Source organism: Simochromis diagramma, unplaced genomic scaffold (genome assembly GCF_900408965.1).
Source record: "Simochromis diagramma unplaced genomic scaffold, fSimDia1.1 OVJJ01000361.1, whole genome shotgun sequence".
In the NCBI taxonomy this organism is placed as follows: domain Eukaryota; kingdom Metazoa; phylum Chordata; class Actinopteri; order Cichliformes; family Cichlidae; genus Simochromis; species Simochromis diagramma.
This window is the reverse complement of record NW_024386860.1, coordinates 17,329,518-17,341,685: the sequence shown is the minus strand read 5'-3', so window position 1 is coordinate 17,341,685 and position 12,168 is coordinate 17,329,518. Positions and strand designations below refer to the sequence as shown.

The following is a 12,168-nucleotide window of genomic DNA, read 5'->3' as shown; positions in this document are numbered from 1 at the left end:
GGCCAGTCGACAGGCCCCCGTCTTTCCCCTCTGTCTGCTCAGTGCCAGGACAGCCTCAGCTGATGGAGTCGGCTGGCTTTGTGCCGTTAGGCTGCTCACTCACACAGTTTGCTTTTATCCGCCTGGGTGTGTTTGATCGCTGATATTAATGACTCCTGCTGAGCTGTCCTTCTTTCTCTCCCTGCTTCCCACACGGGACCAGAGCGCGCGCACACACAAACACACACCTATAATATGCACGCTCTAGTGGTGGTGTCTACCTCCTGCATGCTTCTTGTCAGTGAACTCTAAAAATACACTGGTTAATGCTAATGAAGTTTCCAGCAGAGTTTGTCTGCCTTCCACAGGCAAGCCTCGCTGCCATCTGTCTCCCTCACTGTGGTGCTTTACTTTGTTATCCCCCTCCACCCATCCCATCCCATTCCCACACACACACACACACACACACACACACACACACACACACACACTTGATCAATCTCTGTACTGTCATGTTAAGCATGAGAGTGTTTGGATGAGTTTTGTTTGGCAACCTCATAAAGCGGAATTTATGATTCAAAACTGCAAATGAACAGCTATATATAGGGTGTTTATCATCGATACTGTATGTGTGTCTGTGTGTGTGTCTGTGTGTGTGTGTGTGTTCCCCTGCCTGCCAATACTCCAGGGGCTTTGGGACTCCTGGGTGTTTTCACTGTTTTCTGGTAAGAAAAACATACTTTTTTTGTCTGTTGTCATGAAGTCTGTGTACACATTAAATTCAGTTAACCTAAGACATTTTGTGATGTGCATTATGACCAGTAAATTCACACGTTGTGTAAAGAGATTTCCCATATTGAACTCTGGTTACAGGTGTAGAATTGCAGCATATGTGAACATCAAGTTGTATGAGCCCCTTTTGGGGTCCTAAGGGAGCTGCCAAGTTTGATGAATTGCCTGAAGTGAATAAAAAAAATCAGGGCATGTGTGCAGACCTCTGTAGCCCACTCTTTATCTCTGCTTGAGGGCTGCATGAACTGCTGCTGACATTATGGACCCAAATCTGTGATCAAACTGTCGACGGTCGCGGTGCTTTCAGTGAATTGCTCAGCTGAATCATTGTTCCTTAAAAGCCTGTCAACACACCAAATAGCGGCACTCATCTTGCAAAAAGAAAGCTTTTGCAGCCATACTAGCTATTCTGGATATTTTTCTACTATGGAAGAGAAGAAAAGTCTGTTGAGTTTGCTTTGGTGTGAAATGGGGATCCACTTTGCAAAAAAATATCAGCGTCAGCCATCAAAGCCTGAGCTGAAATCTTGTCTACAGGGCTTTTGAAATGAACCTGAGCCGTCTGCACGGTGAATACAAACAGAAGCAGAGAGAGAGAAAAGTGGACTCATCGTGCAGCTTATCCGCCAGGTTGAAAAGGGAGCTTTTTTTTTTTTTTGCCAAAAGGTTGATGCAGTGAAGCGAAAATGACTGCATCTGAGAACAGAGTGTGCGGCATTAATACTGTAAGGATATTTCCTCAGTAACCCATTTCTTTTTTGTCTCTTCCGTCTTCTTCCAAAACTCTTGATTTCCCTGCCACACTTTCCCGTTTTAAAACCTCTCTCTCTCTCTCCTCCTTCTCTTTCAGATCCAGAAATGGCACGGCTATTGTTTCTGATTCTTCTCTGTGCTCTTCCGTCTCTCGTTGTGCCCATACATAATTCATCAGCTGGAGGTAATTTGTGTGCAGGAATCGGTGTGTGTGTGTGTGTCTGTTTACAATATGCAGTAATGGACAGAAGTAACTCCGCAGAGATTGCTAAGTGACCCGAATGAAACGCTGCAATTTGTGCAGCAAGGAAGGCGTCAGTTAAACTGATAATATATCATGTTGCTGTAATATATCTGCATTATCTGGAGACAGAGCTTTCTTTCTATGCGCTTATCGTCCTTCATTCTGCCTCCTCCTCCTCCTTTTTCCCCCTTTCCCCCAGGCTGTGCCATCATCCGGCCTCCCAGGGATGGTGGGATCCGCTATAGAGGCCTAACACAAGAACAGGTACAGAGAATCTGGTTACTGCAGAGTATTGAAGCTCATCAGTCAAATCAATCACATGAGACTGCTGCCAGTTTGAAGATTTCAAAACAAGTGACACAGAAGTAGATTTGTGTCTGTTAAAAAATAAATAAATGTAAAAACATCTCATATAATTATTTACCAATATGTGCACCTGAAATTTTACTCCATAAATGTGTAAATATCATGTTAGGCCACCAAAAGTAATATTTAAAAAAAGAAAAGACATAACTACTTTATAAAATGTGAAAAATGTGTATTTTGCATTTAATTTTCATTATTTTATAACAATAATAAAATAATGTAAGAATTTTTTTTTTATTGCTTTTGGAAAATAAACAGAAAAATAAATAATAATAAATTTACAAACAGAGAAACAAGAATACGAAAGTGAATTAAATTAGAAATATCATTTTACATTCTGTAAATGATTTAATGTTGATTGTTGTGCTGTAAATCATGTACCGTCTACAGGTTTTACCTTTTGGTGCATTTAATTCAAAACGTTCTTTTAAAAATTGTTTTGAATGCTTATTTTTTTGGGGCATTTTCAATCCTCCGTATCTTCTTTGAAGATGACAAAATTCACAGGTGATTAAAACTTTATGAAGAGAGAGATTTTAGCTAACGGCTGAATGATTTTACACAACACACTGACTAACTAGAGAACACATGTGAGACCTGGCAGGCTGCAGCTGTTGTTCGAAGACACCACGAAAGCCTGTGTTTACTGGAGGAAAAGGAAGTTTATAGCTCATAACCAGCAGAGAACATCTCAAACCTGTCGTCTGGCACTCCAGCTTTAAATGCTCAGTCACACATGCTGTACCAAACGTACGAACAATGAGCTGCGCTCTGAGGACGGGACAGTTTTGCCAAGACCACTTGCGAGCTTTTGTAACTGATAATGGCAGCGAACTGAGGTGTGACAGTGCAACAGCAATCAATAAGGGACAAATGTCTGTGTTGTCAGTAAGAAGTGTCCAAGTCAGTCCCGTTAATCACTGAGCCAAAATTTAACAGAAAAAACCAAAAAACTAAAACGTAGCAGGTTCTTTTCCTTTAGCACAAGTGACATGAAGTTATTTACAAATGAAAACTTCCAGTGTGAGTTTGACCATAGACTGTATATAAAAGATGAACTCGGCATTTTGAAACCTCAGCATTAGCATTTTGGGCACTGTCATGTTTTTTTTAATGAAAAGTTTTTGAGGCAGAAATGGAAAATATTTGGATAACAGGTTGGAGTGCTAAGTTATCGCCTAATGCTAGTAAGCTTGGTTAGCTGTATTCATAAACTGTATGAGTGCAATGCAAAGACATGCATACCTGCTAATTTAATGGTAAGTGACAAACTAATACAATTCCAGAGTTTCACTCCGCAGCACTGAGGCACAAACTTCTTGAATGAGCTGTAGGTCCAGCAGACACCCGTCAGTGGGAGCACCCACTGCACACCGGTCCTAAAGGGGGAAACTGTCCATAGAGGGTGACACTGGTTTTATCAGTAGGCTGTAAACATGTTTATTTTTGCAGTAAAGTTGGACATAATGTGGGCGTCTATGTGGAGTTCTGCACATGGCTATTAGTGGAATTGCAGATTTTGGCACCGGCTTCATTTTTCAACCCAAGAAGTTTCTGCTTAAGATATAAAAATTGCATCCAAAACTTCCACAGCTCCCATATGCTCAACAGTCCCACAGAGCATGTTTCACAACCTTGAACATGACATTGTAATAGTTTCTCATGAGATTTAATGTAAAAATTTATAAAGCAAAAGATCCTTAATGATCTAGTTTAGCTCTAACATACGGCCCAACATGCTACCATGAAACTGGCTTCACATAAACATTCAACTTAACAGTTCCAAAAACTCTGCGATTGGGCTCTGAGATATTTTTTGCTGTAGCTGCATGCCTCGTTCCAGTTCAGTGACTTTCTGAAGCCTCTGTTTACTCGAGCTGTGTACAGGGTGCCGCAGCACTGTGCAAACTACAGCTACAACCTGGCAGGCCAAAATTTTATCAAGCGTTTAAAGTGATATGCCAGCTGGATTAAAGTGTGCATGAGGATGGATTCGTCCCACAGGCCTTGATTTTGATGATGTCGGCTGGAGTACTGTTATCTTAAAGTGCCCAATGATATGAGTGTGTGGACAGGGCCAGTGCTGGAAAGTTAATTAGTACGTTTACTCAAGTACTTTACTAAAGTAGTGGTAATTAGGGATGGGTATCGTTTAGGTTTTATCCGATACCGGTGCCAAACCAGTACTTTTGAAACGGTGCCGGTGCTTAAAGAATGGAGAACACAAACTTTGTCCAAAAACCTCTCATTTTCAGCTGTTTTCCACTTTTTCTTTGGTCATTTTAGCCTTTTTGGCCAGGGTGAAGGGAGTGTCTGCCATCAAACAAGAAGACAGCCGCATGTAACTACGACGGTGTTTGCTAGTTCACCTTACATGCATTAATGTAATAACGTGGTTAGCCTACTCAACGTAAATTACACACGAACAACATTAAGCTACTCACGCAGAGAAGAACGGCTGCTGCTGCATCATCATCCTCATCATTTCTGCTACACTGGCAGGGCTAGGGGCCAGGACTCTCCTCTTCGGGTTTTTGGGGGATGTTGCTAACTCCGGGTCCGATAACAGGCACCACACCCGCAGTAGATGTGCTCGGTGTGAGGTCTCGCAGCAAGCTATCAAATACGGCGCATTTCTCGGCTTTTAACAAAATGCTATACGTCGCCAGGTGTTTCATCAGATTCGAGGTGTTACCTCCTTTGACAGTATCACAGTATCAGCTTAAAGCACTTGTTGCAGGCTGCTGAGTTTGCATCTTTTGCTGTGAAGTACAGCCAGACTTTTGACCGCTTCGCTTTGGGCATTTTTAATCTGTAGCTCTGCTCTAAAAGAACGTACGTACCTGGACCCGCCTACTACACTCGCAAAGGTAAAATGATTGGCTAGAATCCAAAGTGTATGACATCTCAGGGAAAAAAAAAAAAGCACCGAAATGTGCGCTGCTTTTCGGTCTGGTTACTACCGTTTATGTCAGAACCCGTACCATAATGGCACCGGATACCGGTACCCATCCCTAGTGGTAATGCACTTAAGTATTTCCATGTTATACTACCACCTACTCATACTATACTACATTTTGGATGCAGATGCACTTTGTAAAAATCCAATAATACTTGATTCTGTATATCAGTAAGATTTAAGTGTTAAACACATCAATGCATCAATAATTGTGATCCGGTAATTTATTATTCTTGACGTTAGATACTTGAAATAGTTTTTAATGTTTAAACAGTACAACAACACCACTTTTTGTGTATTATATCTGACTCAGAACGCAGGGCGGCACACAAGCCTGAAAATTGTTTTAAACATCTCGGAAACAGTGATGACTCTTTGCGCTTTGATGATGGAAACTTGGCAGTTTGATTGAAAGCATGCGTCACTTCAGTTTCTGAAGAGCAGTCCCTCGGTGGCTTTTAAACAGTCACTACAGTCACTGACGTGGGCAGTGAATGGGAACATGGCAGTGTGTTAAAAAATGATTTAAGGGCAAAGCGCACACACACGGATACACCAACCAGCTCTGATAACAGAGAGGGATCAGAACAGGAACTGGATGTTGAGCGATTCGATCAAACTCTTTACTTTTGGACTCTGAACGGTACCGAGGCGACCGAGTTGACACCAAATGAGAAACAATGAATCGGCTCAGTTGCAGCAGAAGTAGCTGAGCATGTGCTTATACAGAGATTATATGAAAGGAGTGTTTGGCAGTACTGTGACACTGAGAGCGGCTCAGGAAAAAGTCTATTTCATACTCAAAAGTAAGTCACTTTTTACTTAATTCCTTCAGAAACATAAAAGACAATATAGACACTGGATGTTCAAAGTCTTGTGAATATTTTAAAGGTTGAATGGAGTTTGTAGTGCAGTGTGAGTCAGAGGAGCTGAGCAGGTTAGAGTGAGCTGGGAGGAGTGTAAAAAAAATGGAGGGTTAAACTTGGAGGGATTTTTAAAGCTGGATTTCTCAGCATGAGCCACGTTTATAGTGTCATTATTAGCAGAAATAATAATGATGCTTCAGAGAAAAATGCAGCAATGACCTGCTGCCATTAAGACAAATCCACTTTATTAACTAAAGTAAGATTGCCTTGTTGCTTGATATAAAGAATGATCCTGTTGTGATTGGTGTTCGTTTACACCACGTTTACAGCTTGGCTTGAGTAAGGCACCCTGTCTATGATGAGTAGTAATGGTATAATTTAAAAACACTGGTGGCCCTGCCAGGAGGCTGCTACCCCTCAACCTCCAGCCAGTAGAAATTGTTAGGTGGCACAAATCCTCTGGAAGTACAAGTTTGAGAACACATAATTCCCAGGTCTCAGTCGATCTTAGTGGGGTGCACATGAGCCTTAGTGACTTTATTCAGCATATCAATTCAAAAAGCACATGGCTAAGCAAGAACCAGGAATAACACATGCTAAAATTCTAATAAACATAAACCACTGAGAGCGCAGGCATCTCCTACGCCTGGTATTATTGCTTTATGACCATTGTGGTTTTTGATTGTAAGTCAAATAGCCTTTTGATGTTGTTTTTGCGGGATGGTCATAAAATAAAATTGTATCAGCTGTTTTTTTTGACCTTTTCCTCAGCACAAATAATACTGACATCTTTCTCGAGTTAAAGGTTTTCAGAAAACTTGTCCTGTGACCTTGACCTTGAGGTCAAGTAGATACACCTGTGGTATCAATAAGAAAATTCTACGTTGCCTGATTCTCAAATTAACGTGTTCACAAAGTTCTCCGACTATTCTGACTTCCAGCTCTGATTTATTCGCAGTTCCATTCAGTCGATAGTCAGTCAGCTGAAGCTGTCATTTACATCAAATTAGCGGTCGGCCTCACTGACCACTCAAAGCACTTAACAGCATAACCAGACTACAGAATCTCAAGCAAAATCTTAAAATGCCCCAGACTTCATTTTCATTTGGTATTGCTTCAGCTTAGTTGCTGAGTTGTCTGCTCCTGCCAAGGTGTGGATAAAAGCACTGAGGTTGGCTCAGAGGGACGCCACTTCTCGCTAGATCTCATCCTGCAGTTCCTGCTTTTAGCTAGTAGTCCTAGCTAGCTAACATCCCAGCTATCTGCGTGTTTGTCACGAGCCTCTGTTGGGGTTGATGCCCGATTCCTTCTGAACAGTGATTTATTTATTTGATTAACTGGGTCATGAGATCTGCTGTAGAATTTGTGCAATACATTATGTAAACACCATAAGGCGAGTGCCATTTCGTTCCATTATATTCAAAAGGAAGCAGACATTTCTACAGCTGATGTTCCCAAAATAGGGAAGCTAGCAAGAAAACAGTCTGGCTAGATAAACAGCTTTACAGGCCACAGGAAACATATGTCAATTTGATTTTTGGTGTAAACTGTCCCTCTTAAAGGTTGGGGGCAAAAAAAAATCCAAAAACATATTTTATTCTACTTGAGGATTATAGAAATACAGCCACACTATTACATCACATAGAAAAGATTTACTTTAGACACACACGTCTTCCTAATTTAGATAAATATATTTATCATCTTTGCAAATGGGTACTGGGCAAACGTTTGATATTAGAAGCTTTTTGGATTAAGGTGGCCACATTTCAAACTGATATCTAACCAATGGCAGATCTGTGAAGTTTGCAAATGTGACAACGTCCTAGATATGAAATAATATGGTGTTCTGTTGCAGTAAATCCCCAAATGACATTTACTTTTACCCCCTCATTTTAGAATGAACGAGTAATGAATATACAAAACTTTCATAAAAGTGTCTCAGTCGTTACAACAGTTAATCCTTTAATGCCAAGAGTGTCATATTTGATCCATGAGATCTTCATCATTGTGTGATTTTTCTTTTTTAAAAACCTAACTCCCTTATATATTTGTTTAAGATAAACAAACTGAGAAATTAATGTAGCATAAAATGATCCAATTAAATCTCATTTAATCAAATTGATATTTAATTGAATCTTTTATTTCATTTGTCAGAGGCTCCATTAAACATTCTGCTTTGCAAAATTTGAATTTTCTAGCAGTTATTCCATCGTTCAGGCTTTACTGGGTTAAAATGATTGCACATGCACTGTAAACTGTAAACTGCAAGCAGTGAAGCTTTTCTTCAACATGAAAACGGTCCCTTAGTGTCAAACTGCTTCCTTATTGTTCGTTGTTCAAATGTATGTATGCAGCTATGACCAAAGCCATTTAAAATGAAACATAAACCTTTTTCGCTCGCATATGTTTCCGTCCCCTCACAGGCAGAGGAGATGTAATTCAGAGAGCGACAGCACATCAGTTGAGACAGTATCACACTAAAATGTTTTCCCTTGTCGAGCTTTACTGTCGTGGCCATATGGCACTGTGACACAGAATGAAGAGGCTTCTTAAGTGAAGGAGAAAAACTTGCATGAGAGACCATCAATCACACTTTCCTTCCCCTGATTTCTCTGCCCCTCTTCTCGTCACAGATCCGCAGTGTGCAGATCCTGCCTGTGGATTATGAGATCGAGTACATCTGCAGAGGCAACCGAGTGATCGTGGGACCGAAGGTCAGGAAGTGCTTACCCAACGGCACGTGGACAGACATGATGCAGGCCAGCAGATGTTGTAAGTCCTCTTTGGTCTCATTCCCATTCCCTTTTCCTCCCGTTCCTCGTCCTTCTTTCATTTTTCCTTTTCCCCCTGCAGACAGATCTTGTGCACAATAATAAGCTCTTTCTTAAGTGTCACGTCTGCTTAATCAGCATCAAATTAAAACCACACTTACGCTGAAATGAAATCCCAGTTGTTTTGACAGTGCTTCACCACCCTCCCTGTTTACTCTTTACACAAAGGAAAGTGTCACATACTGTGCAGCGTTCACTGTCGCCGTCTCCAAAACCGACGGCGGTTTCCAAAGTAAAGTGAACTGATGCAGTCTGACTTAATGAAATGAAACCACACCTTTTAATTTGTGTGGCTGCCAGCATTTGTTAGCATCATTTTAAAACTCCACGTCCCCCTTAGGGTGAAGGTAGCTCAGCACTGACATGCCATCACTGTTTAAGTTAAACCAGAGCCAGTCCAGGAGAACCATTCCACTTCCTGTTAAAACCACGGCGCTGCATTTCATCAGGGGCGCTCATGAGACAGTCCTGAATGAGTAGAAGTGTATGGAGCTAAATGGGTAAAATAGTTATTTAATTTCATTTAAGCTTTGACAACTAATCTAAAAATACGTCTAAATGGAAAAAAGAAAAAGACTCATGTCCTTTAGTGTTTCTTACACTGAAGCTGATTTAGCCCTAAAAACACTAGCAATCTGCTAATGCACGATGAATGGTACATCAAGGATTTACCACAGGACTTCCTCCTTTTAAAGCAACTTCTTAAAGTGATAAGGAGACATTAGAAAGATGGTTACATTTCAACAGAAGCCTCGACGCGTGCAGAAGAAGCAGCCAGTTGTGGGGGTTGAAAATGATGCTGTCTGCTGCTACAAATTCTCCGCTGCTGCTCGCTTCATGCCTGAAATTAAAATGGCAGCTCCTGTAAAGTGGCTTAGGTGCTGCGATGTCTCTAATACTCTCAGAAATATATTTCACCAACATCAGAACCAGTAACACAGAATCTAAAAATGCAACCGTATCTCTTGATCCTTTCTATCAAAAACAAAATGTTTGTCCCACAAAATGCATTAACGCAGAAATGGCTCCAAAAGGCCCCATTTATTCTCAACTTGTCTAAAAATCATGTTTTCTTGAGCATTTAGGGGCCGTTTGGTCAAAGTGGAACTCCACTCGAAGCTCTGAGCCTAACTCCATCCACTGCATAGTGAGAGGGGTGGGGAGAGGGTGTGAGAGTGATTTGCAGGCCGCGTAAAATACAGAGCAGCACCCGAAAGCAATTCATTTCCACCTGCCACAGAGTTATGAATTCAAATGGAGGAATTTTCCCTCCAGAATCTTCCGAAACAGGCTTTAATGTGGCGGAGGATCACGGTGGTCGGAAGCCATATTCATTTAAGCCGTTAGTTCATGGACATGGTGACGTGATGTCACCTCAGCGTTAGGTTGCTGCCAGTCTGAAGTGATCATATTTAGACGACAGGGCCGAGTTGTCAGCTAACACCGATAGAGTGCAGATACTGAGACATGTCTCTACAGAATAATGAAGTAATACAATGTCACTCATCAAACACCGGAGCTCTGTTTTCTTGGGCGGTCTGTCTCACACCGCGGCCACATTGTCACACAATTCCATTAAAATGCTCCAAATGGCACCAACAGCACAAACACAGTGGAGCAGTCCAGCTCAATGATAGGACACCCATCACAGTAGCCACGCCCCCAACTTTAAGCCTCACCAGTATTCAGGTGGAGTTTGACCACCACACATCGATTACGAAAGGAGGAAACTGTTGTGGCCTCAAGATGTTTATTAGTACGTTTGGTTAATTTAACACAAGAGTCTGTGGTGACCGGCTTTTGGAGCCGGAGGAACTCCAGTGTTTTGGTTTCTTTCTCTCTCCCTCCGTCTCGCTATCAACGGGTCATCCTTCCTTCTCCAACTATGCGCTGATACATGCAGGTGTGAAGAAAGAACGCAGCGTGGCGATTTATTTCTACTCCCGACAAAATCAGCGAAACATTGCACCAAAATCAAGACACACAGTGTAAACTGTAGTGAATGAAGCCTGTGGATTAGTAGCTTCTGTGTTATAAAAGGAGTGTGGTTTATCCATTCAAGAAGAGCAACCGGAGGAGGTGTGCCGCCTACCCCTGATTACAGGGCATTTTTATCTATTTTTATATGAATTACACGATGTACAGTAATCCCAAATGGTTGCTTCCATCTCACTGGCTTTGCAGCGTTCAGGATGATTGAAAACAGTCGATGGTATGTTGAGCTAATTCCAACCTATTATGTGTTTTATTACAGTACAGTTATATGATTTAGTTTGAAAGCTTTTCCTTAATGTTTAACACGATAGACTTGGGTATTTACACATATAGAGCATCATTTGTGCTCATTCGGAGTTTTGTTTGTGTCTGCCTGGCAAATATAAGTGCAATATTTACTGTTTTAGCTCAGTTTCTCCTCCAACTCCGGAGAGAAATACTTGGTCGATGAAATACTGCTGTCTGTGTTGCTAACTCTGTCTGTTTGGCACTTGGTGCTGAGTACAGGGAGTGTACTGGGAGTTCATAAGAGCTTTTCTGCTGACAGTTTCCTGCTGTGGCTGAAAATGATGCTGAGTGAACCAAATCCAGACAAATCTTGTGTATAATATTCAGTTTTCAAGTGTCCTGTCTGCTTAATCAACAATCTTAATTTAAAGCCAAAACTACAATGAAATAAAACGTCTGATGTTATGACAGCAAAGATTCACGGGGAGCTGTCTGTGCAGTCTCAACCTGCTTTTAGCCTTTTTTTGGTGTCTACCAACTCCTGTTGTGCACTTTGTTTGGCACTCGGTGGGGGTTGCTTTTATATATACCACTGTTAAACTACAATAGCATTAGGTAACATTATTTCTCAAAAGTAATGCAACATATTTACTGCAGTTTAAAGTAACCTGTTCCATTACAGTAATACCGACTGAGTTGGAATACTTCATGGCTTTGCTATTGATAGTGGGCAGTTCTTCCTCTGTGATTGCTCATGGAGGATCTTCTGTGTAATACTGCAGAATCTTTACCTTCATCGTCAAGCTCCTTGTTAAATATTAAAGCTCTCATAGACCTCAAACAGGCTGAAATGCTGCAGTGAGATGTTAAGAGAGCTGTGCATAAATGTGTCTCCAAACCTCCATGAGCTGTTTAGAAGAGCGAGCCACAAAGTGTGATAATGATCTAATAATAATGATATGATAACATTTGAAGTTACTCCTGTTAAAGATGGTTCTGAAAGCTACCGAAACCCTGGGTGTACTCATGTTTTCACATCACTGTAAATAAAACTGTAAACATGAGTGCAAATAAAATTAAATGCAGCTGAATTAACATGCAGAGAAAGAGTAAAACTTCATCTGGGTTTATAAAAATATTTTCAGCAAGAAAAAG

At 41.1% G+C, this 12,168-nt stretch overlaps 1 protein-coding gene across 1 annotated transcript in view; it reads left to right on the top strand.

Moving 5' to 3' along the window:
- Positions 1 to 12,168, top strand: part of LOC120732950 (gamma-aminobutyric acid type B receptor subunit 1-like) — a 29,488-nt gene that overhangs the window by 1,452 nt on the left and 15,868 nt on the right. The window contains exons 2-4 of the mRNA XM_040030875.1: positions 1,622 to 1,708; positions 1,968 to 2,032; positions 8,593 to 8,731. Of these exons, the coding sequence (XP_039886809.1) occupies positions 1,630 to 1,708; positions 1,968 to 2,032; positions 8,593 to 8,731 (283 nt within the window). The 5' untranslated portion in view covers positions 1,622 to 1,629. The remainder of the gene's footprint in view (positions 1 to 1,621; positions 1,709 to 1,967; positions 2,033 to 8,592; positions 8,732 to 12,168) is intronic.